Raw genomic sequence first — 26,313 nt, 5'->3', positions numbered from 1 at the left:
GGAAGGAAAGAGGGAAAATAAAAAGAGCCAGGAGGGTGGGAGGGTGAGGATGTGCAGCACGAGCTGCCAGGGCAGGAAATAACTGCTCCAGGAGGGAAGCTGGCCCGGGCTCAGCCCAGCAGATGAACAGAGTGTGCGTGGCAGCTGGAAAACAACTCCTGGCTGTGCACTCGCAGCTTTTCCACACTTCAGGGCAGGGCCTGAGGCTGTGCAGCCTCCCTGGGAAGGAGCTCATGGATGGGCAGAGGTGCCAGGAGGAGCAGCAGTGCTCCAGGGTGTGGAACAAAGCACTGACAACAGAGCTGGGAAAACAAAGTCCTTGGGTTAATTTTGGTCCAGATGGGGAAAACCAACCTAAAAAAAAACAACACAGAGGTGCTTTTCCTTGTGTTTAGAAAAGATTTCTATTTATTTCCTCATTTTTTCCCCTCCCCTGGTTTATAAATATGCCAGGAAGCCAACCCAGTTCCCTTCACTCCTCTCCCAGTAAAAGCCGCTGCAGCTGCTGGAGTTCCCACTTCCCCAACTTGCCACAGCCCCCAAAATCCCTGCCAAGAACAACTTCAGGCCTTTCCTGAGCAGGCCCTGGACTGGGCAAGGGGTTGGAGAGGGGAAAAGAAGAGGAGAGGAGAGGGAAATTCCCCTTCAGGCTTCAAACTCGAACTCGAAGTACTGGGGGTCGAAGTAATGGATGCGGACGTAGCCATCCTCACCCCCACTGCTGTAGCTGCAGGGAGCAAAGGGAAAGTCAGGAATGCTGCTGGCAGCAAGCAATGGCAAGCCTGGCCTCACCACCCCCTCCTGAAACTGATACAGGAACCACAAAGTGGAAAAAGCATCAGTGATGTGGCCCAAGAGTGGGGCAGGGTGTGAGTGATCCCCTGGGCTGGCTCAGAGTGGGAGAACTCAGGGGCTGGTTCCATTCCCAGCACAGAGATCCCCTGAGTTTGGTCATCTCCCAGTTAAAAAGTGGGACTGGGTGGACTGGGGACACTGCAAGTTCCCAGGGAGGCTCTCACCTCTTGCCATCAGGGTGGAAGGCCACGCTGTTGATGGGCCCGAAGTGCCCCTTGACTCTGCCAAACTCCTCCTCAAAAGCCAAGTGGAAGAACCTGGGAGGAGGAAAACTGAAATTGTCACAAGGCCAGGAGGGACAAAACCACAGAATCCTCAAAAAAAAAACCAAAACCCACAAACTCAAGGGTTTCTCCAGCACTGCCAGCTTCCCCAAGGAAAGGGAAGAGCAATCCTTGGGGTGTCAGGAGTGCTCTGTGAGGGTTCAGCCCTGCCAGAGGGAACAGGACCAACCTGGCCTCGAATTTGCCAATCCTGGTGGAGGTGGTGGTCACATCCATGGCCTCCTGCCCTCCTCCCAGCACCACCTGCAGGGCAGAGAACCAGAGAAATCACAGCCCTTCATTTAGGGATTTAGGGAATCCTGAGGTTGGGAAAGGCCTCCAAGGTCGAGCCCAGCATTGATCCCCACCTTGAAACCAGTTTAGAGCAGTGAGTGCCAGGTCCAGAGGCTCCCTGGACACTTCCAGAGGTGGGGACTGCCTCTGGCACTTCCCACAAATCCCACAAATCCATCAGCAGGGCTCCAACCCCCTGAGGAATTCCCACCTCCCTGACACATTCCATCAGAGGATTTGTTCCCAGTGCCTGACCCAGCAAAATCCCCCAGGCTCATTCCAGAGTCCTGGTTTTGGGCTGGGCTGGGAACTCCCACAATGCAGGATTCCCAGGATTGGGGACGCCTCAGGGAGCTCATCCTTACGTGGTCAAAAATGGGGGAAAGGGCAGCAGAGTTCACCGGCCGCTCCGTGCGGAACGTCTTCAGGTGCTCCAGGGATGTGCAGTCAAAGAGCTACGAGGGGAAAGGAGAAACTCATGAATCAGCTCCAGCTGCTGGGCCCCACCTCCATGGGGTTCCCTCTGCAAGCTCAAATCCCAAAAATATTCCCCCAGAAAGGCAAATCTTCCACCTTCCAGAACTGACAAACTGCAAATGTTCTATAGAAATACCAAAATGTTTCATTTTCAGTGCTTGGCTGATCATTTAGCACCTCCCCTTTCTCACTGGACATTCCCAAGGAGCAAAACTCCCTCTGGGCAGAGATCCTGGCAGGAAATCTGCAGGAAAGGCTCACCTTGGCTGTGTTGTCCTTGGAAGCTGTGATGAACATGGTCATGTCCCGGGAGGTCTGGATGTCGTTGATTTGCTTGGTGTGCTCCTTGATATTGGACAGCTGCTCCCCTGACTGGGGGGGAAGAGGAGTTTTATGGAGCTGGGAAGGGATTCCCTCACTAAAAATAACATGGAATATGTTATTTGCATGGGTGGGAATTTAGGAGTGGATTCAGCTCCGTGTTTCTGCTCTGTGGCACTTCCAGCGCTGTCTCACTCGGAGGAGCCTCAGACTTTAACAGAGGAAGGGAAGAGGAATTTTCAGGGAGCTGGGAAGTGATTCCCTCATTAAAAACAACTTGGGGCATCATGGAATGGAATCCTGGAATGCTTTGGGTGGGAAGGGAATTTAGGAATGGATTCAGTTCCAGGTCCCTGCTTTGTGTCACTTCCAGTCACACACAGGGGAGCCTCAGATTTTAAAAAGAGGAAGGAAAAAGGAGTTTTCAGGGAGCTCAGAAGTGAATTCCTCTTTCCAAACAGCTTGGGAGAACATGGAATAGATTCCTGAGAGAACATGGAACAGAACCCTGGAATGCTTTGGAAGGGAATTTAGGAATGGATTCAGATCCACACCCCTGTGCTGAGGTGTCACTCCCAGCTCTGCTTGGGGGGAGCCTCAGATTTTAAAAAGAGGAAGGAAAAAGGAGTTTTCAGGGAGCTGGGAAATGATTCCCTCATTAAAAACAACATGGAATCCTGGAATGCTTTGGGCTGGAAGGGAATTTAGGAATGGATTCAGTTCCAGCTCTCAGTGCTGTGCCAATTGCAGCCCCACATTTCACTGATCCTGGCTGAAGCTGCAGTTTGGAGCCCCCAGCCCCACTCCAGCCCTGCTCCCCCGGGAATGCTGGCCCAGGCTGGCCAGGGCTGACCTTGGCACTGAACTGGTTGAGCTCCCCGTTCTCGTGGCCAGCGATGATGAACTCCCCGAGCGGGCCCCACACGGCGCTGGTGATCTTGGAGTCGCTGCAGGGAATCTTCATGTAGGGCTCGTTGTTCTCTGGGGGAAGCAGCAATCAGCCTCCCTCACCCAGCACGCATCCCTCGCTGGGATTTGGGCTTTCCCAGCACTTCAGTGTGGATTCCTGGTGACTTGTATTGATGGAGCTCAGGGGCAGCCTCTTGGAATGCCACAGGGAAGGGGATGAAGGAATTGTGTCCTCGCTGATGTGATCACCCCCCAACCACTCCCAAACATCCAGCAAAGAGATTTTTTAGGGAAGCATCTCCTCTGCTCCATCCCTGAAAACACCCCAGGCCAGGTGAGAGCACCTTGGCACAGGGGAAGGAATGGGCTGAGGTTTCAGGCTGCCCCAAGCCCAGCAACCCCTGGGGGTCCCTGAGGAGGCCCCCGGCCCCTCACCGATCTGGCTGGGGTCCCTGAGGTCGAAGAAGCTGACGAAGCACTGGTAGCCCATCTGCTTGTCCGTGGAGAACATGATGATGTTGCCCCCGAAGTCGAAGCCGCACGTCCTCACGGCAGAGCTGGTCTTCACCAGGGCCAGCTGCTTCCCTGGGACACGGGGGGAGAGGGCAGGGAGCTGGCAGCTCCTTCCCTCCTTAAAAACAGCCTGGGAGAGCAGGGCGTGGAAGCTGGGATGGGAACTGGGGTGCTCTGGGTGGGAATCTGGGAGTGGATTCAGCTCCACGTCTGCGCTGTGCCAATTCCAGCCTCGCTCAGGGGAGCCCCAGGTTTTCACAGGGAAAAGGAATTGTCAGGGAGCTGGGAAATGATTTCCTTATTAAAAACACCTTGGGAGAGCATGGGATGGGAACCTGGGATGGGAACTGGGGTGCTCTGGGTGGGAATTTGGGAGTGGATTCAGTTCCAGGTCTCTGCGCTGTGACAATTCCAGCCTCGCTCAGGGAACCTCAGATTTTAACAGGGAACCTTAGATTTTAACAGGGAAAAGGAATTGTCAGGGAGCTGGGAAATGATTTCCTTATTAAAAACAGCCTGGGAAAGCATGGAATGGAATCCTGAAATGTTTTGGGTGGGAATTTGGGAGTGGGTTCAGTTCCAGGTCTCTGCGCTGTGACAATTCCAGCCTTGCCCAGGGAACCTCAGATTTTAACAGGGGAGGGGAGAGGAATTTTCAGGGAGCTGGGAAATGATTCCTTCATTAAAAACACCCATCCTCGTTGGGAGAAGGTGTTGGAACAGAACGGAGCCCTGGGATGGAACCTGGGACGCTCTGGGTGGGAATTTGGGAGTGGATTCAGTTCCAGGTCCCTGCTGTGTGACAATTCCAGGTTTGGCCAGGGGAGCCCCAGGTTTTAACAGGGAAGAGGAGTTTTCAGGGAGCTGGGAAGTGATTTCCTTATTAAAAACAGCCTGGGAAAGCACAGAATGGAATCCTGAAATGCTCTGGGAGGGAATTTGGGAGTGGATTCAGCTCCACACCTGTGCTGAGGTGTCATTCCAGCCTTGCCCAGGGGAACCTCGGATTGTAAAAGTGAAGAGGGATTTTCAGGGAGCTGGGAGGGGATTCCCTCATTAAAAATAACACGGAATAAAACCCTGAAACGCTCTGGGAGGGAACCCAGGAGTGCACTCAGCTCCACACCTTTGTGCTGTGCCACCTCCAGCCTTGCTGGGGGGAACCCCAGATTTGAACAGAGGAGGGGAAGGGGGAATTTCGGGGAGCTGGGAAACGTTTTCCTCGTTAAAAACTGAGTGTCCCAGCAGAGCCCCAGCCCCAGCAGTGCCCCAGGGGTGCCCCAGGGGTGCCCCAGGGGTGCCCCAGGGGTGTCCAGCCCCTGCCTCACCTGTCTCACAGTCCCACAGGCGGCAGCTGTTGTCTGCAGAGCCGGTCAGGACGTGCCTGGTGTCCCCTGGGCCACCATTAAGGCAAAACCAGCCCCAAACTCCCCTGCCCGGGCACTCAGAGAACGTCTCTGCACCCAAAAAGGGATTTTTGTGGGGGGAAAAATCTGCCCCAGGGAAGGCAGCACGGAGGCCAAGTGTCCCATGGCAAAATCCCATCTTTTCCCGTGAAATTTAAAAGAAAAAGTTTGGGTTTTTTTTGTTTTTGTTTTTTTTGTTTTGTTTTTGTTTTGTGGTTTTTTTTTTTTTGTGGTTTTTTGTTTGGTTTTTTGCATTTAAATAAGTTTTCCACAGTTTTATCTCTGCTGCCTGTGGAAAATCTTCCCAAACACCCAAAGCAGCAAAAAAGGCACAACAAATCCAGATATCCGTGGGGATGTTACTCCAAATGGGAAAACGCCCAGAAAGACGGGAAAGGGAGAGGCAGCAGAAGGCTCTGAACGCTCCCTTTGGAGAGGAGCACGAGGAGCAGGCGGGAGGAGGCGCCGGGGATGATTCAGCACCAAAACACGGAACAAAACCGGCCTGGATCAAAGGATACAGTCGGCATCCACACACCACACAGCCCCCGTGTGCCCGTTGTAGGTGCCCAGCCGCTCGCCATTCACCGAATACCAAACGTTGACAATCTGCGCGGAGGGGGAAAAACGATTAAAAATTAGCGATTCGTTAATTACCGGTTAATTAGGGGGGGTGGGCAGCACTCACGGGGTCCTTGGCCACGGTGAACAGCAGGTCTCCCTCGCGGTTGTACTTGATCTGCGTGATGGAGCGCTCATGGCCCTGCAGCAGGATGGGCTTCTGTAATTAATGATTAAATAATAAATTATTAAATGAGTGAGGGCCGGGAAATGAGGGTGAGGGCGGGGGGAGAGCGCGGGCCCCGGCCCGGGGCTCCTGTGACGCTGAGGGGCGGCCAAGGAGCTCCGGGCCGGGGCTGAGGAGCCGCTAAATGAGCGGTGGCGAGCGAAACTCGCGAGCCCCGAGCCCGCGGCCATCCCGCTCTCACCATGGCGGCCACGCTGAGGCCTGAGGGGCGGCACTTCCGGGATGGCGGCGGCGCGCCGGATGTACGTCACGGTCTCCATGGCAACCGAGGATTTCCGGGTGAAGCAGGAAGTGCAGCGCTGTTGCCATGGCGACCGTGGGTGAGGCGGGAGTGATGGCGGCGGGGAGGGTTTGCTTGGGAAGGGGGAAAACGCGGCCGGGGCGGGCCTGGGGGGGAGCGGGGAGGGTGGGGACAGGGGGCCGGGCCCTTGTGGCAGGACGGGAGCGCGGGGTGGGGAAGGCGCGGGGGATCCGCGGTCCCGGGACAGCCGGGGCCGCTCCGGTGCGGGGCCTGGAGCAGAGGCTGGGCGGAGTTAGAGAATAAAGCAGGGATTTATTGAAATGCCGTCAAAGCATGCACCTCGGGCAGGACGAGAGCCCGGCCGTGGTTCCACCCAAGGTGGAGCCAAGCCGTGAGTGTCACACTTTTGTGAGTTTCGGTCCGTTTCCATACCGGGGCTAAGTGTCCCGTTCCAGCTCAGGTGGTGCGGTCCCACCCTCCCAGGCCGCCCTCCTCCATTCCCCGCTCGCACTTTTAGTGTGACGCTGCGGCGGCGTCCTTGGCTGTGGGCTGGAGGAGGATTGTTGTGTGCCGGAGCTGTGAGGAGAGCTCTGGCTGTGCGGAGCTCTGAGGCACTCTGGGGCACTGCACGGGCTGGAAATACGAAAATGTGAAAATGTGACAATGTGAAAATGTGACGGCATCAAGGGGGCGGAGGCCGGGCCGGCCCCACGGCTCTGACCCTGATATTCCAGGGGCAGGGATGGCTCCATGCTCTGACCCCAAAGGCAGGGCTGGCTCCATGGCCCTGACCCCAAAGGCAGGGATGGCTCCATGCTCTGACCCCGATATTCCAGGGGCCGGGCTGGCTCCATGGCTCTGACCCCAAAGGCAGGGATGGCTCCATGGCTCTGACCCCGCTGTCCCGGGGCAGGGCTGGCTCCATGCCCTGACCCCAAAGGCAGGGCTGGCTCCATGCCCCAGCCCCGCTGTCCCGGCCGGGCTGCCCCAGCCCCCAGCCCCGGGCCCGGCTGTCACCGTGTCCCCGCTGTCCCCGCAGGGCAGGCGCTGGCGCTGGCGCTCGCGGCCGCGCTCTGGGGCGGCTCGGGGCCGTTCCTGCGCGCGGCGGCGGCGGCGGAGGAGCCGCGGGGCCGGGGCCGCCTGCGGCAGCTGCTGGCCGAGCTGCGCCGCCTCTGCCTCGACCGCCGGGTGAGCGCTGCCGGCCTCGCGTTGCGTTTATTTTATGTCTCATGATGTATGCCGTATTATCTAGACAATATGTTATATATGTTATAAAGAATATGATATAAAATATATTAAAATACATATTTTTCTATATTATAAATATATTTTCTATATTATAAATATGTTTTCATATATTATAAATATATTTTATATACATTATGAATATATGACATATTTTATTATCTATAATGTATATTTCTATTTCATTATCTTATTTATATTACTTAAATTATTATTATTCTATATATATTATTATAAATAATATATTGTTTAGATTATTTATATTTATATTGTTATTTATATTATTTAATATTATATGAAATAATATTATAATATATATACAATATCATTATATATAAAATAGAATATATATGTTTTAAAATATATACATTTCCTATATTATATTTCTATATAAAAATGTATATAATAATATTTATATATAAATATAGTTTAATATATTTATATATAATATTTATGTATATAAATATATTTATAAATATATTTTTAATATATTTATATATAATTATATATAGACATGTTTTATTTAAATATATATTATATTATATTATATTATATTATATTATATTATATTATATTATATTATATTATATTATATTATATTATATTATATTATCTATAACATTAGTTATATACACAAATATAACTAATGGCATTCTTTCTCGTTGGTGCCTTGGCTCCTGCGAGTTGTTGTTAATCACCAAGGTCCTGTTAGAGCACAGTTTGTAATCTGTACTCCCTTTTAACTGCTTTTTGCTGTAATATAATCTGCAGGTGTTGTATGCACCGTGTAGTTTATATACAAATAGTGTGATAAATGTAGCTTAGAGCTTGTCATCCTGTTGAAATAGAAACTGTGTGCTGTTGAATACTTTAATGTGGAGCTCACTCAGGTCAGTGTGAAATAGCTCCAAGCATTGGTGGCTGTCTCACCTGGATCACAAGATAAAGTGACACAGACCAGGCACCAGGAGAAAATTGAATCTTGTTTCTCACACACCCTCCCTTCCCTGGGCTCCGTGCCGGGTTCCCGCCCTCAGGGGGCTGTTCCTGCAGCCCTGCCCTTCCCCTGCAGAATTCCCAGCCCTGCCAGGTGTCCTGGGCTGGGCTGGCACCCCCGTGCCAGGCGGGACCCGCAGCAGCCCCGTGCTCTCCTGCAGCACCTGGTGCCCGTCCTGCTCAACCAGGCTGGATCCCTGCTCTTCTACCTCACCCTGGCCTCCACAGGTCAGTGCCTGCTGCTTCTTTGGGGTTTGGTGGGATTCTGTGGGTCACTGACTCGGCCAAACAGCACGCAGCTCCCTTGGAATAATCCCAGATAAACCAAACGGGAATAATCCCAAATAAATGGGAATAATCCCAGGTAAACCAAACAGGAATAATCCCAAATAAATGGGAATAATCCCAGGTAAACCAAACAGGAATAATCCCAAAGAAACCAAACGGGAATAATCCCAGATAAACCAAACGGGAATAATCCCAGATAAACCAAATGGGAATAATCCCAGATAAACCAAATGGGAATAATCCCAGATAAATGGGAATAATCCCAGATAAACCAAACAGGAATAATCCCAAAGAAACCAAACGGGAATAATCCCAGATAAACCAAACGGGAATAATCCCAAATAAATGGGAATAATCCCAGGTAAACCAAACAGGAATAATCCCAAATAAATGGGAATAATCCCAGGTAAACCAAACAGGAATAATCCCAAAGAAACCAAACGGGAATAATCCCAGATAAACCAAACGGGAATAATCCCAGATAAACCAAATGGGAATAATCCCAGATAAACCAAATGGGAATAATCCCAAAGAAACCAAATGGGAATAATCCCAGATAAATCAAATGGGAATAATCCCAAAGAAACCAAATGGGAATAATCCCAAATAAAGCAAATTTCTCCACTTGAAACTTGCATTTCAGACCTGTCCCTGGCAGTGCCACTCTGCAACTCCCTGGCTTTGGTTGTGACCTTGGTGACTGGGAAAATCCTGGGAGAGGACATTGGGGGGAAAAGTGAGTCCCACTTCAAGCATTTCATCAAGAAATCAGCTTTTATTGGATTGAGATGATTTGATTTGATTTTTAATGTGGGGGATTTGATTTTCAATGTATAATTTAATTTATAATCTGGTCTGAAGACACCAAACCCTCCACAAGGTTTGAACTGGGTCAGAGCAGCTTTGGCTGCAGGGAATTGAAATGGGAAGGGGAATTGGAACAGATTTTTGGGCAGAGTTGGTGAATTTAAAGCCAGAATTGGCTGTTTTAGGCTAAAAGGATTTATATTTCCCTCAGGAGATGTTTAAACATGAATAAAATGCCCACCAGGAAAAAGGAGTGGCCCAAAAGGCCCCAAAAGTCAGGTGGTCAGGAAAAAGCAGGAAATTGGGGAATTTCAAACTGCAGGAGCTGGAGAAGCAGCTGGGTTGTTGCTTGGGGCCAGTTCCCAGTTTGTCCCATCTACTGATCACTGATTTGTTCCTCCCCCAGGGGCTGTGGCAGGAATGCTGCTGACCATGCTGGGAGTGTCCCTGTGCCTGGCTGGGGCCTGAGCAGCAGCAGGGGCTGCTCCTGCCTCAGCCCCAGCTGCGAGGGTGTTTTGGGATGGCCAGATCCATGGAGTGCCCTCCCCGAGTGCCAGCACTGCAGGGACAGCCACTTCTGTGCCTTGAGGGGGGCTTGGGGGCTCTTTGCAGAGCAGTGTCCTGTGCAGCACTGCAGGGGTAAGAAATGGTTAATAAATTATCCCGTGGGACCTCCTGGCACTGGTGGATTTTTGATTAACCCAAACCCTTCTGAGCACACTCCTGCCCACCCCAAACCCTCCCTGCTGAGCCCAGCCCAGTTCCCAGGGATGCAAAGGCAGCAGCAGGAACTCGGGGCTCTTTGATCCTGCAGGGTTTGATCCCCCAGGATCTGGTCCAGGATCAGGAGCAGCCAGCAGGTTCCCACCAGGATTCCTGGATCAGCAGCTCGTGTCCCCCCACGCCCAGGTGCTGTCACCTCCCTGTCGTGGTTTGGGAAGTCCCAAAGGTCCTGGCCTGTCCTGGACACAGCCATGGACACAGCAGGAGAAATCAGGGAGCCAGGCAGGAACAGGTTCAGCATCAGGAAAAGTTTTTTATTTACAAAAATAAAAAGAATTCCAGAGCAGAAGGATCCACATCTGCAGTGGGGTCAGGGCAGGGGCCACAGCACCACGGGGCAAGTCCCTGTCTGAGGGGCCTGGGATGTCCCTGAGCTGGAGGAACTGAGAAAGCACCGGGTCCTTTCCTGCCTCTCCCCAGGAGAGAATTCCCAGAGGCAGGAATGAGCCTCACCCCAAGGACCAGGGGGCTGGGCCTCCCCACAGCCCAGCCAGGGACTCCTCCCCACTCAGCACTCCCGAAAATCCACTGGGAGCCTGGACCCTGCAGAGCCACCCAGAGAGATTCCCTGGAATCCCCCAGCTCGGGGAACAGCTCCTTCCTGCAGCAGCGCCACAGCACCAGCGGGGGTGACAACCCCACATCCAGCGGGAGCCAGCCAGCCCGGGCAGGATCCCTGCGGGGTGGATCCCGGGGTGGGATGGATCCCTGCGGGGTGGATCCCTGCGGGGTGGATCCCTGTGGGATGGATCCCGGGGTGGGATGGATCCCTGTGGGATGGATCCCCCAGGACACCCCCCTGGCTGATGGGGCTCAGTCCTGCTCACAAATACCCACAAGAGGATTTTCTTCCGTTCTCCTGGAGTGAAGCCATCCCTGAGCTGCTCCTGTCCCCTCGGGGCTGCTGCAGCTCCAGGGCTTCTCCCCAGCAGGGCAGGACCTGGGGGTGCTGCTGGGAACACCCAGCTTCTGCTTCAGCAGCAGGAACTGCAGACACAAAACCTGCTTCACATTTCTTTGTATTTCCTATCTGTTTCTTTATATTTTCTTTGATATCTCTATTTCCTATTTCCTTTTCTATTGTCTTTGATATTTCTTTATATTTTCTATTTTATTTTATATTTCCTTTGGTATTTCTTTCTATTTTAATATTCCTTTATATTTTCTATTTTCTTTGATATTCCTTTATATTGTCTTTGATATTTCAATATATTTTCTTTTATATGCCTTCGTATTTTCTTTTTTTCTATTTCATTTTCTTTGATATTCCTCTATATTTTCTCTGATATTTTCTTTGATATCCCTTTATATTTTCTTTGATATCCCTTTATATTTTTTTTTATATTTCCTTTGATATCCCTTTATATTTTCTTTGATATTTCCTTTGATATCCCTTTATATTTTCTTTGATACTTCCTTTGATATTCCTTTACATTTCCTTTGATATTTTACTATATTTTCTTTGATATCCCTTTATATTTTCTTTGATATTCCTTTATATTTTCTTTGATATTTCCTTTGATATCCCTTTACATTTTCTTTGATATCCCTTTATATTTTTTTTATATTTCCTTTGATATCCCTTTATATTTTCTTTGATATTTCCTTTGATATTCCTTTCTATTTCCTTTGATATTTTGCTGTATTTCCTTTGATATTTTGCTGTATTTTCTTTGATATTTTGCTGTATTTTCTTTGATATTTTGCTGTATTTTCTTTGATATTCCTATTTTCTCTGATACTATCTTTTCTATTCCCATTTTCCCATTTCCTTTCTATTTTCCCTTACATTTTCCCGTTTCCTTTGCCATTTCCTTGCCGTCCCCGTTCCCCTCCCGTCCCCACTCACGCGTTTCCTGCTGCGGATGGCCTGCTGCAGCCACAGCAGCTCCAGCAGGAGATGTTCCCTGTGGGACTGCAGCTCCCGCCGGGGCAGCCCCCGCAGCTCCTCGGGGACTTCTGCCCAAGAGAGAAAACCCCAAAGCTCAGAAAACCCCGCGGGGCTGCTCCGCACTCCCAGAACATCCCGGGGGTTGTGGCTCTCACCTGGGCTGTCGCTGGCCCACGCCAGGGCTCCCTCCTCATCCTCATCCTCCTCCTCCTCGGGGCTCTGAGCAGCACCACGCCCCAAATCCGGGCGGGTTTGGGGGTTTTTGGGGTCTGGGGCTGAGCTGGGGCTGTTCCCAGCCCGCTCTGCTCCACGAGGACCCGGCTCCTCCCGGGTTCTTCTGGGAATGGTTCTGTTCCCTGCAGCACCACGCCCCAAATCCGGGGGGTTTTGGGGGTTTTTGGGGTTTTGGGGGTTTGGGGCTGTGCCCCAGGGCAGGGGGGCTGAGCTGGGGATGTTCCCACAGCTCCCACCCCGCTCTGCTCCACGAGGACCCGGCTCCTCCCGGGTTCTTCTGGGAATGGTTCTGTTCTCTGCAGCCTCCCCCGGATCCAAGGGATTCCCTGCAGAGGGCTGGGGAAGAGGGAAAAAAAGGAAAAGAGGGGAAAAAAATCCCAATGCAATGAGGGAGGGGAAAAAATATGAGAAAGATATTTTTAAAAATCAAGAAAGCGTGAAAAAAGATGAGAGGAATAGGAAGAAAACACAGACATGAATAGGAAGAAAAAATAAAGAAATACAAAGAAACAGAAAATAAAATATTGAAGAAACATCAAAGAAATGTAAAAGAAAATATCAATGAAAATATTAAAAGATATATGAAAGAAAATATCAACAAGCATCAAAGAAAATATTAAAATAAAAGATATATGAAAGAAAATATCAATAAGTATAAAAGAAAATATTAAAATTAAATATATAAAAGAAAATATCAACATATCAAAGAAAATATTAAAATAAACAGATAAAATATATCAAATATGAAGAAATATACAGAAATATCTCCCAAAAAATCAATGAAATATCAAAGAAAATACTAAAAGAAACAAAATTAAATACATAAAAGAAAACAGAACATCGGTGCCAGCTGTTACCACCACCCTGCCCCGCCCGGAGCCACCCAAGATCTCCCGGTGCTCCCGGGCTGTCCCGGTGCTCCCGGGCTGTCCCGGGCTGTCCCGGTGTCCCCGGGCAGTCCCGGCTGTCCCGGTGCCCCCGGGCTGTCCCGGCTGTCCCGGGCAGTCCCGGTGCCCCCGGGCAGTCCCGGGCTGTCCCGGTGTCCCGGTCCCCCCCGCACCTCGGGGCCGAAGCGCGGGCTCTGCAGGACGCGGCCGCTCCAGCGCAGCTGCCGCAGGTCGCCCTCGATCTCCAGCACCACGGCCTCGAACTCCGCCCGCACGCTCCGCAGCCGCCGCCGCAGCAGGAACCCCCTGGCACAGGCCTGGCACGGCCCGGGGCAGCGCTGGAACCGAGCCGAGCCGGGCCGGGCCGAGCCGAGCCGAGCGGCAGCGCCGGGGGAGCCCTCACGGGGAGCCCTCACGGGGAGCCCTCACGGGGGAGCCCTCACGGGGGAGCCCTCACGGGGAGCCCTCACGGGGAGCCCTCACGGGGGAGCCCTCACGGGGAGCCCTCACGGCCCTCTCCGGCTGTGCCCCCCAGGGCTCTCACCCCGACGTGCCCCCCCTCCACCTCTCCCCTTCCCGGCCTCCCAGCCCCGCTCCCCCGCCGGCCCCGCGTTCCCCCGGGCCGGTCCCGCACCTGCAGCCGGGTCACGGCGCGCAGGAGCCGCCGCTGCCCCTCGGCCCCGGCCCCGGCCCCGGCCCCGGCCCCGGCCCGCGGGCCCGGCGCGGCCGCCATGGCCCCGGCGCCGTCTGCTGACGTCATCGGGCCGCGACAGCCGCCGCCATGGCGGGGGGGACCCGGCGGGGCCCGGCCGGGAGCGGAGGGGACGGGGACGGGGACGGGGACGGGGACGGGGACGGGGTCAGGGTCAGGGCGCCGCGTCCTCGGGGTCCGAGCTCTCGGCCAGGTGCAGCTTCTGTCTGAGAGCGGGTCAAGGGAAAGCGCCAGCACCGTCACTGTCACCAGTGTCATTGTCACGACTGGCATTGTCACCACGGTCACTGCCACCATTGCCACCGCCACCCTCATCGCTGTCACCATGGCCACTGCCACTGTCACTGCCACCAGCCAAGGATACATGGAGCTGCTGAGCTCTTCCAGCTGTGGGAGCAAAGGCAGAGGCTGAGGGCGCGGAGGGGACCCCAGGCGGGGACAGGGGTGACACAGCGTGTCACGGCGTGCCACTCACGTGTGCCAGCAGCTGGTCCAGGTTCCTGTCGGCCGCCGCCTTCTTCTGCTCCTCGGGCAGCTCCTCCACGCAGCCGTCCAGGCCGAAGTGCAGCCGCGCCAGCTTCTCCTGCATCTCCCGCACGTGCTCCAGCTGCTCGAAGGAGCACGCCTTCCCTGGGGACAGCAGAACCTTCCAGAACAGCCCCAGCCCCTTCCCTGGGGACAGCAGAACCTTCCAGAACAGCCCCAGCGCCTTCCCTGGGGATCAGCGCCAACCCCCAGACTGTGCCTGCTCTGTGGATCCACCAGTGACCCTCCATGGAGCCATGGAGCCATCCATCCATCCACCCATCCATCATCTCCCAGCCCATTCCTTCCCTTGGACCCAGCATTTTCCCCATCCCACCCCCTCCCTGTGGATCCTAAATTCCCCAGCCCCAAAATTCCCCAGTTTGCTCCTTCCCCGTGCCCAACCCACCTCATCCCACCCCGTGGATCCCATCCCATGGATCAAATCCCATCTCATCCCACTGATTCCATCCCACGGATCCCACCCCATGGATCCCATTAATCCCATCCCATGGATCCCACCCCGCGGATCCCACCCCACCCCATCCATCCCACGGATCCCATCCCACAGATCCCACCCCCGCCGTCCCTGACCGAACGCCTGCAGCTTTCCCGAGTGGAAGTCGCTGAGCAGGCTGAGCAGCCCGCGCTCCATCTCGCACACGTCGGACACATCGGTGAGGAAGCTGTGCTGCAGCGGGGCCCCCCGGCCGCCCCCCGCCCGCGCCCGCTCCTTGCTGGCCCTGCGGGGAGCGCGGCGTTGGCACCGGCACCGCCGCTCGGGGCCGCCCGCTGCCCCCGGGCCGCACTGACCGGCGGGGCCGCGGCCGCTGCCGGGGCGAGGGCAGCGGCAGCGCCAAGGACGCGCTCCGGCTGGGCGGCAGCGGCTGGGCCGGGCAGCGCTGCGGGCTCCGCTTCCTCCGGCGCTCCTCCATGGCCCCGGCGCCCGGCCTGCGGGAACTCCTGACCTGCGCGGACACGAGGCTCGGGGAGAGAAGCCGGGACGCGGGGACAGAGCCGGGGGACCCCGGGTTAAGCAGGGACAGCCGCGGGCAGCGGGCGCCGCTGCGGGAGGAGCGGAGCGGGAGCTCCGTGCCCGTTCCCGGGGGCTCCGCTCGCTCCCCGCGCCCGGAGCATCCCCCGGGAGCTCGGCCGGGCCTGGCCCGCAGCCGCAGCTCGGGCGGAAAAGAGGATTTCGGCCCCAAAACACCGCGGCGAGAGCGCAGCGTACGGGCACCGTCACCCCTTTGTCCGGCCGAGCCCCGAGCGGGCAGCCCGGGGGAGCGGAGCCCCTTTGTCCCCTTTGTGCCCTTTGTCCCTTTGTCCCTTTGTCCCCTTTGTCCCTTTGTCCCCTTTGTCCCCAAGCTCCCTCCGGAGCGCCACGGCCGGGACTGACCTGAGCCCGGCCCGCTCCGGCCTCCGGGACCCGCGGGACACCCCGAGCCCGCCGGACGCCGACCGCGCCGCCCGGGATCTGCATTTAAAGGGAGAGGGAACTTCCTCCGGGCCCCGGCTGCCCGCAGATCCGCGGACGTGCCCCGGGATCCGCGCCGGGATCAGCATCCCGCGGGGCCGGAGCCGCTCCCGAGCCCGCGGAGCCCCCGGGCGGCTCCTGCCGCCCCCCGCCCCCGGCTTTACCCCGAGTCCCCTCCGCTGTCCCCGCGGCGCCGCGATCCGTCCCTGCTGGAGGCAGCCGGGCAGGGCCGCCAGCCCTGGCGCAGCGCCGGGATTAACAAACCCCGTCCCAGCCCGAGCGCGGCCGCTCCTGTCAATCCCAGGGTTTTTAACCGATCTTGGGCATTCTGGAGCCCGTGCGGGCACAAGGGACCGGCCGGGAGGGGGCTGGTACCCCCAGGGCTGCTGGCTCTCGGGGGCTGCAGCATCCCCGGAGGGAGATGCCAGCGGCTGGGGACACCCCGCTGTCCCCCCCGAGCGGGGACATCCCATCCCCACCGCAGCAAAACGCCCCTCGCAGCCTCGCCCGGCTCCTTCCCAGGGGAAAGGAGGAGCAGAGCTCCGGGACAGGGCAGGAGTTTGTGGGGGTCAGGGCTGTGTGCGGGTTTTGTGTGCAGATTGTGGGGTTTGGGGCTGTGTGCAGGTTTTGGAGGGAGCAGAGGGCTCACAGGTGCCATGCACGAACGTGAGGGGTATAAAAACTTGGGTAAAGAACAAGGGCAGACGCTCGCAGCCTCCTGAAGTGACGTGATGTTACCCTGCAGGGGTTGAAGCTTTCTGCAATTGTATGGTGACACTCTGGATAGTGTGGCTGTCTCAGCTGTGACAGGACACAGGGAAGTTTTGTCCCACCCACAGCCCAAATTCTTCACCCCCGTGGAAAAGAAGAGAGACACCAGAGGCAGCAGCGAGGTTGGGAGTGTTTCTATTGGATACAGGATACACACGAGGAGCTTTCTGTACCTTTACAGGGAAAAGACAGAAAAAAAAAAGGGGGTTTGGTGAATTTCTAAGGGGTTTTGCTTTTACTCAAGTCCGGATGTGGGCAGCTCAGCCTGGCTGGGTTACATTCATGGATCATCCCAGAGGAACTGAGCTGACAGCAGGGGCTGGAAGACAAAGCCACCCCAGCTCCAGGGACTGTCCCCGTGGGTGCCCAGCATGCTCTGTGGGGCTCAGAGCCCGTCCACGCTGCCCTCCTCAGCTCTGGATCCCTGGAGGAGACACGGAGGCAGGTCCTTCATGAGGGGAGATGTGAGAGCAGCTGTGGTGCCAGAAGGGAATCCCAGACGGATCCACGGGATACATCCACGGTGGGGATCAGCTTCCAGCACCAGGAAGGCAATGCTGGGAACGAAGTCTGTCACAAACAGAAGCTGCAGCCGGGTCTGAAGCGAGCCCAGTCTTCCAAAAGAACGGCGAAAGAACAAAGTCTTGACAAACCAAGGAAAATCCCAAAACCTGGTGCCAGCAGGTCCCACGCTGTCCCTAAACTCCCTCCCAGCACATCCAGGCCCTGCAGGCTGAGGCAGCACTGGGGAGATGCTCTTCCAAGCAGAGAGGGAAAGGAGCAGTGGGGCTGGGAGAGCACAGGCACCCCCAGGCTGGGGGAGGCAGGAGCAGCCCCAGGGCAGAGCCTGGCAGCTGATCCCAGCCCCAGGGCAGAGCCTGGCAGCTGATCCCAGCCCCAGGGCACGGCCTGGCAGCTGATCCCAGCCCCAGGGCACGGCCTGGCAGCTGATCCCAGCCCCAGGGCACGGCCTGGCAGCTGATCCTGGCTGGAGCAGCAGCTCGAGGAGCACACTCAGCTCTGAGGTTTGATCCTCCTGCAGTCCCAGCTCCGTGGATGCCTCCAGGGCTGGGGCAGAGGGGCTCGGGGGCACCTCCCCAGTCCCTGTGCACAACAATGCAAAACACTTGGGAATTAGACCTTTGGGTTAACTGTTTAATACACTTTGTGCACGTGTGCGTTCAGCAAAGAGGCAACTGTGAATTATAAGGCGGTTTTGAGATTGGCAGGGCCTGGGAAGAGCAAAAACTCCCAAGGGTGGGACCAGGCACCCCCTTTCCTGCTTCTCCTCGTCCCCGCTGCAGACACGGAGCCCACGGAGAGCAGGGGAGCAGCCTCTTGAGCCCTCAGCTCACACAGGAGCTGCCAGCAAGAGCCAGTCCAGGAGCTCCCTCCTGCCTGGCAGGGGAAGAGGGAGAATCCAGCACTGGGAATGTTCTGGAATTCTCCCAGCTCTGCTGTCACTCCAGAGTGGAGTCCTTGTGATGGTGGAGGCGTGTCCCTGTCCCTGTGCCTGGGCTCTGCTCTCCTGAGCCTGCCAGTGACCAGGTCCTTGAGTGAGAGGGACAATCAGCTGAGCTTCCATATTTTCAATATTCACACAGGCAGGGAGCTGGGCCCTTCTGCTTCTTATGGATATCCATAGATAAAGCGTTGCCCTGCACATTTTTATATATCTTATATATATATATATATATAAAATCTTAAAAAAACCCTCCAAAAACCTAAACTAGGAAATCTCACATCCCCAAGAGGGCTGTGTCCTGTCCTTCCCCACCTGTCCCAGGGCAGGGAGAGTGGAATCTAAAGCAGCTGCCAGGTCCCCCTCCCTGAGCCCAGCCGTGTGCCCTGCCCGGGGCTCAGTCAGTGCCCTGCTCAGTCCCGCTCTGCCCTGCTGCTCCCGTGCTCAGTTCTGCTGGGACTCCTGCAGGATCCGGGCTCTGTGGGGCCTTTCCTGGGCTCAGGGAATCTGGAGCTGCCTCGGAGGTGTCCCGGGGTGGCTCCTTCAGAGGCTCCAGCAGCTCTGTGTGGGCACACAGGTCCTGCACCTTCTTGTTGAGGTCGTTGCGCTCCGTCTGCAGCGCGCGGCACAGCTTCTCCAGGCGCTGGATCTTCACCTGCAGCCCCTCCAGCTCCTTGTCCCGCAGGGTTTTCTGCAGGAGACAGGCACACAGGGAGAGGTGAAACCCCACAGGGACATGAGAGAGCAGGGACAGCTTTGAAATGGAGGGAGGGCGGGGTTAGGTGGGATATTGGGATGAAACTCCTCCCTGGGAGGGTGCCCAGAGAAGCTGTGGCTGCCCTGGATCCCTGCAAGTGTCCAAGACCAGGCTTGGAGAAAGCTGGGATAGGGAAGGTGTCCCTGCCCATGGCAGGGGGTGGAATGAGATGAACTTTAAGGTCCCTTCCAGCCCAAACCATTCCATGACTGATTCTAGGGAAGCCTAGAATCCAATAATCTGATTTGGATTCGTCCAGTGATTCCAGGGAAACCAAGCAAACCTCCAACACCCAAAGCACCAAGGAGCTTCTTCCTCCCTCTGCCCTCACAGAGCACCGAGGCAGGACCTGTCCTGTCCCCATCCCACCCTCCCCAGCTGCTCCAGAGCCCCCTCACCTCCTCTGCCATCTCCAGGAGGGCCTTGTTGCTGCTCTCCCAGCGGGAGCGGTACATGGTGGTCTCCTTCTCCAGCTTCTTGATTTTCTTGGTCATCTACAGAAGCACAGAAAGGGCACAAATGGAGTCACAAAATGTCCTGAGCTGAAAGGGATCAAAAGAAATAAACCCCAGGGAGAACATTGCAAAGCCACCCCAGATTTTGGGTGTAGATCTAAAATTAACTGAAATTTGGAGCTGGGGCCCTTCCAGCTCCCAGCAGCACGGAGGAAAAAGCATCACCCACCTTCTCCATCTCCTGTTTGAACGTTGTGAACACTTCACTGCTTTTGGAAAGGGTGTTCTGGAACTCCTCAAACTTCTCTGTGTACAGAGCCAGCTGTGGGGAGAGACAGGGAGCTCATGGCTCCAGTGCCTGGAGAGGGGAGAGCCCAGCCACGGGCTGAGCTGCTGCCCTGGGACAAGGACAAACAGCAGCAGCTGCTGTGCCAAATTCTGTCCTAGGAAACATCCTCAGAGCAGAGTGTTCCACAAACTCCTCCTGGCTGATCCCATGACTGCTCCCAGCACTGGGAACCATCCCTGAACACAGCCTCAGCTCACAAAACCACACCCAGCAGGGATCCTGCCCCTCTGCTTTGCAGATTGAGGAACTTTGGGCTGTTCAGGGAGGGAGGGAAATCCCCAAACAAAACAAGCTGAGCAGGGAACTCACCTGCTGCTTGAGGTGGGTCTCCTGCTGCTTCATCAGCTCACACATCCTCTGAGATTCCACAGCTTCCTTCAGCAGCTGGGGAGGAGCAAAGCAGTTAGCTGGGACTGCTCCTGGCCCAGCCCTGCTCAGGAGAGGCACAGGGAGCACAGCTGGCTCCTGGACATGCCAGCATCTGGGATAACCCCCAGGATCCACACTAAGAGCCAAAAATTGCCTCCATCAACTGCTCCAACACTTACAAAATCCTTCTCCCTCTGGTGCCTCTCCTCTGCCTCCTTCAGCATCTCCTGGGCCTGCTGCAGTTTGGCATCCACCAGCTGCTGCTGCAGCTCCTTGTGCTTGAACACCTTGTCGATGTGCTGCAGGGGAACAGCAGCACAGCTCAGGGCACAGCCAGAGCCCCCTGCCCAGCCTGGGGCAGCAGGAGGGGCTCCCAGGGCTGACCCACCTCCTCCCTCAGCTCGTACTGCTCGATGAGCTTCTTGAGCCTCTCGGCCAGCTCCATGTTCTCCTGGCGCAGCTTGGAGTTGCGCTCGTTGTGCTGCTCCATCTGCAGCTGGATGTCGTTCAGGGTCACCTGGAAGTGAGAGGTCACCTCCTTCCTCTTCTCCTCCTCCTCCCTGGCACGCTGGACGCCCTCCTCCTGCGTCAGGGACGCGGCAGGTAAGGGAGAAATTCCCCAGAATGACGTTCCCAAAACACCCAGCCTCCCGTGACTCCTTACATCCATCAGGAAAACTTCCCAAAGTTATGTTCCCACCCCACCCAACCTCCCATTATTCCTTACATCCACGAGGAAAATTTCCCAAATGCTGTCCCCAACCCACCCAGCCTCTCATTATTCCTTCCATCCCTCAGGTAAGAACTCTGGGCCTTCCCCTTCCCTTCCTCCAGGGGACAAACCCCAAAACAACAACCCAGACACTGCAGCCACGGTGTCTCAAGAGCAAAACCTGCCCTGGTGGCAGCGTGGGGACGACCCGGGGGCAGTGAGGGTGCCCCGAGGGAGGGGAGGGGAGGGCAGGGAGGGGGAGCACCTTGAGGGTGCGGTTGTGCCGCTGCAGCTCGCGGCACAGGCTCTCCAGCTTGCTGCGCGCCAGGATGGCCTTGCTGTGCTCGCCCTGCAGGTGATCCTTCTCCTGCACCAGCTGGCTCTGCTTCTTCTGCAGGATCCGCATCTGCTTCTGCGACGTGCGGTGCTCCTCCAGCTGCGACAGGGGAGCACGGCCTGAGGGGCAGAGCTGGGCCCGGGGGACGGCACCTGCCCTGCTGAGGGGACACAGCTGTGCCTGGGGGACAGCATCTGCCCTGCTGAGGGGACACAGCTGCACCCCTGAGGGGACACTGTCTGCACCCCGAGGGGACACAGCTGCACCCGAGGGGACACAGCTGCACCCCTGAGGGGACAGAGCTGTGCCTGGGGGACAGCATCTGCCCTGCTGAGGGGACACAGCTGCACCCCCGAGGGGACACTGTCTGCACCCCGAGGGGACACAGCTGCACCCCCGAGGGGACACTGTCTGCACCCCCGAGGGGACACTGTCTGCACCCCCGAGGGGACACTGTCTGCACCCCTGAGGGGACACAGCTGCGTGTGCCACAAGGACAGATATGCCAGGATAAAATTTCTTTTCTCCACAGAATTTTTTTCCTCCTCATGGAAAACTGCAGAGTTTTCCATAGGGTTTTTTTGGGTTTTGTTTTTTTTTCTGCTCATGGAAAACTGCAGGAAAATGCAGTGGAAGGTTTGTGACACTTCTGGGCAGAGCAGCAGAGACACAGAGCCCAGGGGATTTTCTCCTTCCTCAATTCCCACCCTGCTGGAATTGGAAGGAGCTCCACATTCCCCCAGCACAGGGAAAAGCCACCACAGACACTTTGGACGTGCACAGGCAGCCCCAAGCCTCCTCCAGTTCCAGATCCATGCTTGGAGCTCCACCTTGGCTCTGGTTAAACGGGGATCAGGCTTTGTGTGGCTCAAACTGAGCTCCTCCTGCACCCAGATTTGCCAAAATTCCTTCTGGCCACGCTTCACAAACACCACCAGGCTGCAGCCAGCAATGCCCACCCTCTCCCAGGCACTGCAGGGCTCCCAGGACACCCCAAAGCTCCAGGGAGACCCTGGAATGTCCCTCTCAAAGGGCTCCCTGCCCCCCTGAGCTCCCCCAGCCCCAGGACTCACCAGCTCAGCGTATTTCTTGCACAGAGCTGCCAGTTTTTCCTCTGACGTGCTCAGGGTGTTCAGGGTCTGCATCAGCAAAGTGATTTCCTTGCCTGGAAGGAGACATGGAATGGGAATAATGCAATAAATGGGATAAAAATGGCTTTACACGGAGTTCTGGCTTGGAAAGGTGGAATAATCAGGGGCTGAGCAGGTCCCCAGTGTGCTCCCAGGATTTCCCCACGGTGGGAGAACTGCAGCAGCTGGGTTTTGGAGGGGAAAACCATCCCTGGGCTGGCTGGAGCCAGCTGTGCCCAGCAGAAGAGAAACCCACGGAATTCAGAGGCTGCACTGGTGCAGAACAGAACAGAAGGATGTTCCCAAACACATCCCAGGCTGTGACTTCCCCCGGGGTGATTAGTGTGGGATAAAATCCATTTATCCATGCACCGATATCCTGGGGCACAGCTGGAGCAGGGAATCCTTCCCCTAAACCCTTGGGGAGCTGGGAATCCCTCACCTAAACCCTTGGGGAGCTGGGAATCCTTCCCCATAACCCTTGGGGAGCTGGGAATCCCTTATCTAAACCTTTGGGGAGCTGGGAATCCTTCCCCTAAACCCCTGTGGAGTTGGGAATCCCTCACCTAAACCCTTGGCTTTCTTCTTCTCCTGGGCTTTCCTCTGGTCCCTGTCTGCAGCCTCCTCTCCGGGCCGGAACTCCTCGCTCCCCTTGCAGCTCTCCTTCTCGCCGTTGATCTCGGGCCCTCCTGGCTCCTGCTCCCCGTTCCTGGGGCATTCACTGAGGGCCTTGTCGGGCTCCTCGGGGGCATCCCCGTGCCCCCCATCCTCCCCTGGGTGCTCCTGGCTGGCATCCACACAGTAGGTGCTCAGGATGTCCTCCAGCTGCCGGCTCAGCTCCTCAGAAACGTCGCGGGAGGATTTGGGATCCTCCTGAGTCAGGGGAGCTGGGGGGAAAGGGAACACAAAAAGGAATTGGTGAAAGGAGGGTCTCCTCAAGCCAGGTTTTACAAGCTCTTGGAGGTTTACTTCACACCCAAGGTAGCTCAGCTGCCTCAGAAGGCATCAAGTCAGCAGGATGGCTGCTGTGGTAGTGTTGGAAACAGAAGGGTTTTAATAAGAGGGAAAACAACAAAACTCTTTACAGAGAAAAACTGAGCCAGGTGCTAGAGGTTCTTGCTGCTGGTAAAACACCTCACGAAAGCAATTAGTTTCTTTGTTCTCTTCTTTTTCTAGTAAATTGGCTGGACTTTTTGGCTCCTGTCCAACTGGGTATCCTTAAGTTTGGGGTGAAGCCCCCAGGTCCTATGAGGTGTCTTTTCACCTAATTAAAGAGAGAAACTTCTGAGCTTATTTCCTTTCTAAGGGGACAAAAGACAGTTTTGTCACTCCATCAAGAGGGGGCACATTCCTATAAACGGAGGCTTTCTCCCTCCTCTCACCCTGCAGGGAACGGGAGGGTTTCCCTGCTTTGTTCCATTGTCAGGGCGTTCCCAACATTCTCCTGTGACAGCAGAGCATGACCAAGCCCCTGACATCTGTCAAGGGGGAGAATTCCCCCCTCTCTCCTCTTTTTTTTTTTAAGGAAAGCAGGTTGTGTGTGAGCTTTATCCCCCCAGAGGAATTGGCAGCTCCAGGGCTGGGCTTTTTACCATAAAAATGGATTTGAAACCCGGGTAAGAGCAGCTGGGATCAAACAGGGATGGAGCAGGCAGAACATCCTGGCAGCAGTCAGGAGAGGGGAACTCCTCCAGGACTGCACGCACACAGAAAGAAGGAAAAAACCAGGATTTTCTGCCCTGGAAAACCAGGATTTTCTGACCAGGATTCTCTGCCTGGAATGCCAGGATTTTCTGTCCTGGAAACCAAGGATTTTTTCCTGGAAAACGAAGATATTTTACCCAAGAAATCCACAATTTTCTGCACTGGAAAGCCACGATTTTCTGCCCTGGAAACCAAGGATTTTTTCCTGGAAAACCAGGATATTTTGCCCAGGAAATCCACGATTTTTTGCCCTGGAAAGCCAGGATTTTCCGCCCCTCCAAAGAGCTGCAATAAAAGCAGCTCCCTGGCTCTCCCCATGCTCCAAGCTGCCCTCGCACACCCCAGGGGATGCCAGCAGTGCAGACCCCCCCAGCCCCAGGGGTCCCCCACCTTCCGGGGGAGCTGCAGCCTCTGGAGAGTCTCCCTCTTCCAGCCCCATCCCGCTGCTCGCTCTGGGAGGACGTGGAGCTGCCTTGGTCTCCAGTGCCTGGTTCTTCATCCCAGCCTCTGCAGAGACACAAGGGACAGGCTTTGAGGACATCTGCAGGGTTTTGGGAGTCATCAGCCCTGGCTGTTCTCGTGCTGAGGAAAGCATCTCTTGATTCCCAGGATAACTCCTGTTGGAATCTCCCTCTGGAGCGAGGCAGCACCTCCCAGCCCACAGATAAGAGGATTTCCCCGCTGGGCACAACCCCCCCGGCCCTTGGTGCCCTTCCCACTCGGGGATTCCAGAGTGGCCCAGCAGGCAGAGCCCGCAGAGCACAGAGCTCAGTCCCTGCTGAGCTCCGCGGCCAGGGAGAGCCTGAAACCCCGGCCCCTCCTCCTCCTCCTCCTCCCCCGCGGGCTCCGGGTGCTCTCAGCCTCCGCTAACGAGGAGCGGGGCCAGGAGGCGCCCCGGTGACAGCGGGGCCGTGCCGGGGCTGCTGGAAGGGAGCGGCGGCGGAGCCGGGCCCGTGTCACCGCCCACGTGCGGGGCGCCCGGGCAGCGCCCAGCCCGGCACCTGCCCGCGCCCCGGGCGCTGCTTTTCCGCCGCTGCAGCCCCGGGGCCACAACCGGGCCGAGAACCGGCCGAGAACCGGGGCACGGCAGCGAGAACCGGGGCACGGGGCCGAGAACCGGGGCACGGGGGCGGCCCGGCCCCGCAGCACCCGGGAGCCCCGGCCCGGCCCCCCCAGCCCCGTTCCGGCCCCGGTGCAGCCTCCCCTCCCCTCCCGTTAAAGCGGCCCCGCGCTCCCCCTCCCCGCACCGCCGTGACGTCACGCGCGCACCCCGTGACGTCAGCGCCGGCGGTCTGACGCAGGTGTCGCCTCGTTCCTCAGCCCACGGGCGCGCGGGGCCCGGCGCGGCGGGGCCCGGCGGGGCCGGTGCGGCGGCGGTCGCGGCGGTTCCGGCGGGGCCGGCGCTGAGGGAGCGGCTCGGCCCGCGGCCTCCAACGGCCGCGCGTGCGCCCGCCCGCGCCGCCGCCCAATCAGCGCCCGCCGCGCGGGGGCTGCCGGGAAGCACCGGGGAGACGCGGCAAGCGCGGCGGGAGGCGCTGAGGGGACTACGGTTCCCGGCGTGCTCCGCGAGAGAGCGGCCGCGGGAACTACAGCTCCCGGCGTGCTCCGCGCGGGGGGGGCCCTCCCCACAGGAACTACAGCTCCCGGCATGCCCCGTAGGGCTGGAAGGAGAGGATGAGGAAGAAGAAGGGACTGGGAAGGAAACCGCATCCTACAACTACCGCCATGCCCCGCGGTTGGGGAAGAAGAGGATGAGAAAGAAGGGGAAGTGTGGCCTACAACTCCCGGCACGTCCGCCGGGACAACATGGCTGCCCTGGGGACAACAACTGCCGCCCTGCTCCTCTGGAGGGAAAAGCAGATGAGGAGGAGGAGGAAGAACAAAGGAAGAGAGGAAGGAGGAGGGAAAAAAAAACCCACAAAAAACCCCACAAACAAACAACAAAAAAAACCCTGTGGCCTACATTTCCCAGCATGCCCTGCGCCTGGCCGGCGTGGGGACTACATTTCCCAGCAGGCCCCGCGCGCCGCCGCCGCTCCCGGCCCCGGGCCCTCGCAGGGCGAGCCCGGTTCCCCCATCACAGCACAGCGCGCACCTGCACAGCTGCAGTTTATTGTTCCGCACAAGGGCCCCGCGGCTCTGCTCCTCTGCTTTGACCGAAACCGGGCCAAAGCGGCCCAAAAAGCGCCGCGGGACGGCCCCGAGCCCCGGCGGCTCCAGGTGTGCCTGCCTCACAGCGCTTATTTACAGCAATCACAGAAACGTCAGCTAGACTTTGCTCTGTGGCCCAATTAGACAAATACCTCCCTTTCTATAATATAAAAAATACAGAGATTTG

General features: G+C 56.5%; 3 protein-coding genes across 6 annotated transcripts; 1 reads left to right on the top strand and 2 right to left on the bottom strand.

Annotated features, from left to right (window-relative positions):
* Positions 1 to 379: 379 nt before the first annotated feature.
* EIF3I (eukaryotic translation initiation factor 3 subunit I) lies at positions 380 to 6,155 on the bottom strand. The gene is given in 13 exon segments (XM_064398654.1): positions 380 to 727; positions 1,020 to 1,112; positions 1,309 to 1,382; positions 1,778 to 1,867; positions 2,151 to 2,261; positions 3,064 to 3,191; positions 3,555 to 3,704; positions 4,961 to 5,026; positions 5,560 to 5,647; positions 5,727 to 5,819; positions 6,028 to 6,045; positions 6,047 to 6,119; positions 6,121 to 6,155. Coding segments are annotated over 13 exon segments (1,101 nt in total). The 3' UTR covers positions 380 to 645.
* TMEM234 (transmembrane protein 234) lies at positions 6,109 to 10,491 on the top strand. Of its 4 annotated transcripts, XM_064398656.1 has the most exons (6): positions 6,113 to 6,166; positions 7,127 to 7,275; positions 8,405 to 8,556; positions 9,260 to 9,352; positions 9,830 to 10,062; positions 10,238 to 10,491. In XM_064398656.1, the coding sequence occupies exons 1-6, from the start codon at positions 6,154 to 6,156 to the stop codon at positions 10,474 to 10,476; spliced, it is 879 nt and encodes a 292-aa protein (XP_064254726.1). In that variant the 5' UTR covers positions 6,113 to 6,153; the 3' UTR covers positions 10,477 to 10,491. The 4 variants fall into 4 exon arrangements, 3 of the variants coding, with proteins under 3 accessions (XP_064254726.1, XP_064254725.1, XP_064254727.1); XM_064398655.1 differs by lacking the exon at positions 6,113 to 6,166 and having other exon boundaries at positions 7,041 to 7,275; XR_010350536.1 differs by lacking the exons at positions 7,127 to 7,275; positions 10,238 to 10,491 and having other exon boundaries at positions 6,109 to 6,166; positions 9,830 to 10,094.
* A 7,348-nt stretch (positions 10,492 to 17,839) lies between these two features.
* On the bottom strand, positions 17,840 to 25,670 carry TXLNA (taxilin alpha). Its single transcript, XM_064398653.1, has 11 exons — positions 25,245 to 25,670; positions 24,366 to 24,482; positions 22,838 to 23,158; positions 22,215 to 22,306; positions 21,070 to 21,240; positions 20,481 to 20,675; positions 20,272 to 20,391; positions 20,033 to 20,107; positions 19,604 to 19,696; positions 19,318 to 19,413; positions 17,840 to 18,853 (listed from the first exon to the last, which is right to left on the bottom strand). The coding sequence occupies exons 2-11, from the start codon at positions 24,472 to 24,474 to the stop codon at positions 18,560 to 18,562; spliced, it is 1,566 nt and encodes a 521-aa protein (XP_064254723.1). The 5' UTR covers positions 24,475 to 24,482; positions 25,245 to 25,670; the 3' UTR covers positions 17,840 to 18,559.
* Between the last annotated feature and the right edge of the window lie 643 nt (positions 25,671 to 26,313).

This window comes from Passer domesticus, chromosome 24 (genome assembly GCF_036417665.1).
Source record: "Passer domesticus isolate bPasDom1 chromosome 24, bPasDom1.hap1, whole genome shotgun sequence".
NCBI lineage: Eukaryota > Metazoa > Chordata > Aves > Passeriformes > Passeridae > Passer > Passer domesticus.
The sequence above is the reverse complement of the archived record's forward strand: the minus strand, read 5'-3'. Positions and strand labels throughout refer to the sequence as shown.